Source organism: Priapulus caudatus, unplaced genomic scaffold (assembly GCF_000485595.1).
Source record: "Priapulus caudatus unplaced genomic scaffold, Priapulus_caudatus-5.0.1 Scaffold192, whole genome shotgun sequence".
In the NCBI taxonomy this organism is placed as follows: domain Eukaryota; kingdom Metazoa; phylum Priapulida; class Priapulimorpha; order Priapulimorphida; family Priapulidae; genus Priapulus; species Priapulus caudatus.
Window position 1 is genome coordinate 390,864 of NW_014577253.1, and position 5,856 is coordinate 396,719.

Sequence of the window (5,856 nt, forward strand, 5' to 3'; positions counted from 1 at the left end):
CGGAAATTATTTATATTCCGAGTAGTATTTTATGTCGATGTTCCCTCATGCATGCGCACGTGCACAGCATGCTACTGAACCGAAATTAGACGCCTACCTCGACTGTCTAACTCGGCGTGCACAGGAGTCATACTAAATCTAATTCAGTCGTATCCCATTATAGCATGGCCTGTTATAGCACGCCCACGAAACATAATCTGCCATAGTCTATATGGGCAGAACTAGGCCGTAGTATATATATATATCGTTTTCAACACACTTCACGTCGCAAAATCTTCTCAGGTCATTGTATCATTATATTCAAATTCTCACTGAAACGGCAATAACCGTGAAGAATGCAGGGAATAATAATAGGTGTATATTTATTATCGCTAGGAGTGTGTTTGGTCACGCCAGATATATCAGATACTCGGCAGCGATCCCCTCATTGTGTGGTGAGTATATATATAGATATAATAATATATATATATATATCATGTTACTCTGTCTACATTATTCGCCTTTAACAATTACAGTCATGGCAGAAAGAGTGAAATACTAGATGGTCGTTTAAATTTTTACCGTATGCTATTAAAATATAAATATATATATATATATATGATATTATATATTATATATATATATACATATATATAAGCGATATAAAATTAGTTTGACAATGCAAGAAGAAACTAGACTCCAAAGATATTAGTTGAAGTAGCAAATTACAGTTCAAGCAGAATGTTTTGTAAGTCGTCATTTCTCTACATATCACAAAAGTTCTGATATCATAAGTGTATTTGCAAACAACATTTCGTCGGTAGAGAATGACATCTTTGTTCTTGAACAACTAGATATATTTTACTATTAAATACATAATACATAAAACTAATAAAATAATAAATATATATTTAACCTACATATTTATTCAAAAGAGTTATAATAGCCTACTTCCATATTTCCTTACGTCCTATTACTTCACGTAGGATACTTTATATGGTACGTTTATAAGGAAATACCCTCTTTCTACTGAGTTTATTACAGCTATTTAGAAAATGCTATGAAATTAGTATCCAAGTAGCACTGTAATACACCACGCATGTATTTCTAACGTTCCCAGATATTAACATTATTGAGCAAATACATTAGAAAACCATGTAAGTAACAAATCTATGGTATCGGAAAACAATCTGGCGTAATCTGGCAGGAAGGGCCGCAATGCCCAGGGCGGGATGGGAGAGACGGCGTACCAGGCTTACCCGGAAGGGACGGAAGTGATGGTCATCCAGGAGCCAAGGGGGACAAGGGAGATAGGGGCGGCAACCATGGTGAGTAGAAGATAATAAAGTACGGTGTCTGAACAAGTACCGAGACCCGTCCTGTCAGCGTAGAATCACAGAGAATTGCCATCAAGAAAATAGCACTGTCCGCGATCGATCCCAGTATGCGCAGGCCTTGATTTGCTCGAATTATGGAGAATGATAAAGGTAGCATGATGATGTCGATACACACGTCTACAACATCACCAAATTTTTATAGTTTTTTATAGAACAATTTCTTCGTGTGAACAGTAGAACCCCGATGTTTGTGTGCAGGCCTTTCATCTGAGAAGGGAGAGAAAGGCAATGCAGGAATAAATGGAATCACACCCGAGTGCCCCGCGTGTGAGGCTAGGAAGATCCACCAGTGCACATGGGACAGCGGCAACGGAATAATCTATGCAAGTATTACATTTATACCCTCAGTTATGGGAACATATTTTCAAAAATGTCTGCTGGCTACCCAGAAAATCGGACAGTATCTGCATGTATGAAAGGATGTGGCATGTTTACAAAGCACATGCTACGTATTCATGAAATGTCATGATGAACAAATAACGTATAACCAGAAGTAGATAATAGGGACTATTATCTACTTCTGATATAACCAAGTAAAAGATGCATTTTTAATTACTGATCACGTATCATGTTACACCATTAGTTGTATAGTCTAGTTTCTAGACATCCATGAATAAAATTTATGCGTCCACAAGCTCCTACAGCACGATTCATTTAACACAGATTGCTGTCCATTTTACTACAACAAAAAGAAAAAGAAAACACCTAACATTCAAATTACCTAGCAATGCAGTGTGACAAAGCTGAGAGCCGACACCGGACTGTTTGTAAGATGGACAGGCAACCTTCGCAATATCAGGAATGAAGACAGGTCCTGCAGTCGTTGGTACATCACCTTCAATGGTACTGAGTGCCAGAGCCCTGCCCGCATTGATGCTCAGATGTACAGCAGTCAGCAAGGACTCAACATGCACATTCCCTCAATAGGTGTGTATATAGGCAGTTGCTTGAGTATGTGTTTATAAACAGTATCCATATGTTTATAGTAGGAACACGTGCTCTCATAATGAAGTTTAAGGATTTCCATTAAAGCGAGAAAAAATGTTGGCTTTTGATGTAACGTAATGCCAACATGACGCCGTACTTTCACCAACTACACTAGAGTAAATGTGATGGTAAATTTGCACTATTACCATCTCTGCAGTAAATTGGCAAGTGTATACATCACTTCAGATAAATTGAGTCATTTTCAATCGTTTACAACAGTTGAAGGCATCTGCTATGAACTGCCTACTGGGAGAGCGGACATACAATTCAACGTGGGAGCCTGCAGGAATCCAGCCCATAAGCATGGGGACAGCTCCACGGGTTGGGACAGCGTTTCACGCATGATCATTGAGGAAATACCATCATAATTTGCTGTGCATTTCATTATCTACTCGTCAATAATTCTACTCGGTTAATCTATGGTAAAACGTATCTGTTCGACTTTAGTTTCTCTAGCTATGAGCTAGAGTCAATCCATGCAGCCGACAACAAATAATTACGTACTTCAGGACACTGCTTGTGCACGGCTTCATGATTGAAACCGAATTCGTTCTCATTGTACTTGGTATAAATGCCTCAAATGCTGTGTTATAAAGCTGAAACAATATTATCTTACATTAAATATAAGTCAATTCCCGCACTGCCATGAAGATTTTGTGGTCCTATAACATGATTTAATATAGCGAGGATATGGTAATAACGTCTGGTGTTGGATGAGATCTGTGGAAATATTATGTTTGTTACACGAATAATTAAACAATATCAGATCCTGGCTAGGAAGCAAACTACTGCACCAAATTTTAAGATGGTAGAGAGAACATTTAGTTCTAGTAAACGTCTGGGGAGCTAAACGTTTGATTCAGTCAGCTAGCGCCATCTACGAAATTTTTCCTTGACATCCACTTGAATCAAGAATGTTTCATCTTTAACCAAGGCTAGTACATGACTTAGTCATTTGGTATTGGTGATAAGATACATGAATAAATGACCCATTTTACGTTATAAGAGATCATATATATAGTTTATAGCTACATATGGTATTAAATATAATTGATGGAAGCTATTTTTGCACGTTGCATGGATCGATATATCATTGATAAGTACACTGTAACTGGATGCTCTGTGTACAAGCTGTTCCCGCCTGTCACTTCCAAATGCATACAGTGCTAGAGGTCTGTCTCTAAATGTGATTGATATTATGTTTATAAGTATACTATAAGCACTGACGATCCTGTTGGCCTAGTTATGAGTAACAAATTTTCTATTGAGGAGAATTTACTTAAATACACCAACATATTTACAATAATCAGGTTGTTAAATAATAATTAAATTATTTTAATATCTCTGGTAATAGAAGCAAGAGCTTATAAATGGAAGCTTCCATTTATAAGCTTCTGATAGAAGTGGTAATTGGGTAGGGGGGGTTATACTCCCGGCCGGGCCATACCGAAGACTTGGAAAATGGTACACAATGCTTCTCTGCTTCAGCATTCAGCAAATAGAGATAGAGCGTGGAAAGTTAGCTCGCAGTGCTACCAGTGGACTACTTAGCACCCCCCGCTGTAGTATTTACTGTGAAAGCAGCTGCGTGGCCTCTGGTTAAGGAAACGGAGATAGGAACCGCGATATGCGCCACATAGGCGCGGGAAGGATTTAACTAGAAGTGGAAACCCTTTTGTATCACTGTAATTGACTAACTACTTTTAATACGTAGTAGGTGAAATATAAACAAGTTCATGTTTGTCTATTCAAAAATGCTAGTTAGCTTGTATTACATCATTACATATTGTTAATATATAAATGTATATCAAACACAATATATAATGGTGAAGCTATAAAGATACGTGCGCTCTGGCGTTCATATATTGTGCAAAAGCAAGCTACCTGTGCTCTAGGGTTCATATACTGTGCATTCATTAACACAATATACAGTTAATTTATTACACACAAATTTTTTATATTATACGATAAGCAAGTGAAGCAGAGTTAATTAGTTGATTTCTGATCCTTGCATCTAAGTGTGCAGTAACACTGTGCTTAGGGTTTCACTATTCCAACCATCGTGGCTACCTCTACGGCTCATGAAGTCAACTGACGACATTTCTGTGTAAATCGATACAACGCACATTTTTCCCCATTCAATAACGTTAAGACCTGGTAGGTCAGTTCTGAATCTATAATGTTTCTTACTGGGTTTGCAAAACAATGTCCTAAAAATTATTTGGGATCTGCCCTATGACCACCTGGTAATTATTTAAATCATCACGCCAAGGATGACTTTTCACAGAGTGGTTCTCTATTCTAAAAAAGCCTATAGAAACAACCATTAGGTGTGTGTTCCATATCCATTAATTTTGCAAAGTGCTGGTAAAGTGGAAATCTGCTTTTCGACTCTTTATCTTGGATCATTCAACCGTAGGTCAGACCAAGTGATGTAACTTATTTTGTTATTTTCGATGCCAAATATAAAATTGATTGTTCAGATATACTATCTACACATACCCCCAACAGATGTAGTGTCTTCATAGATCAATAACGACCTGCCTAGGTTTATTGAAGTGCTGAATATGCTTGCGACGTACCGATTTCCGACGAACTAACGTCATAATTGCCATACATTAAAATATCGAGAGAAATATGGCGGGACAGTGTCGCCCAGAAGTCGCCAGTGTCAACTGCGTAACATCGGCAAACTGCTACGTCGTCGAAGTGCCAACATATCAAGTGCCATACAGTAGAATAGGTAAAGAAATATAGTGAGCAGTGCCACCTAATCGAAATAGCGAGGTAGAAATTTGCGACAAGCACCATCTGCCTGGCCGCCACTCTGTGTTTTAAAAGCGTAACATCGGCGCTAGGTCATTTAATTTAGGTATTACGTCGCAGAAGTACCGACGTTTCAATCGCCATACATTGGGATAGCGAGGGAATTATGGCAGTGCCGCTTTATTGAAGTAGCGAGGTCGGAATTTGCGATGCCCACCACCTGCCTGGCTGCCATCCTTTGTTTTAAATGCTTAACAACGATCTTAATTTATTCACTCTGGACGCTATGTAGCCGAGATGCCGACTACCCGATCATTACACAGTATAGGATAAGGAGGGGAATTTGGCAAGTACTTTTCAATAATTGTATTTTATAAATTATATACACGTAACACACTTTCGAAGCCCATATGTTTATACATAGAGCGTTTGTAGAGCAAACAGAGCCATATAACAGGGAGACATGACATGGTGGTGTAACAATCACATCGCTTTTCTATCAGCCTGGCAGTCGCTTTTCTTCTGCGTCGCTCTTTAAATATTTATGCAGTATCTTTGCTTTGCAGCCAATTAATATAGCCAAATGTACGTATCTAAGTACGTACGAGATCTTAAGTTATTTTAATGCGAAAAGTTTCTTACCGAATGCCTATACACACCGGACACACACACACACACACACACACACACACACACACACACACACACACACACACACACACACACA

At 38.5% G+C, this 5,856-nt stretch overlaps 1 protein-coding gene across 1 annotated transcript; it reads left to right on the forward strand.

The window, feature by feature from the left end:
* The first annotated feature begins 335 nt into the window (after positions 1 to 335).
* LOC106807041 (collagen triple helix repeat-containing protein 1-like) lies at positions 336 to 3,574 on the forward strand. The gene is made up of 5 exons (XM_014809257.1): positions 336 to 434; positions 1,187 to 1,307; positions 1,575 to 1,699; positions 2,102 to 2,303; positions 2,583 to 3,574. The coding sequence occupies exons 1-5, from the start codon at positions 336 to 338 to the stop codon at positions 2,729 to 2,731; spliced, it is 696 nt and encodes a 231-aa protein (XP_014664743.1). The 3' UTR covers positions 2,732 to 3,574.
* The last annotated feature ends 2,282 nt before the right edge of the window (positions 3,575 to 5,856 follow it).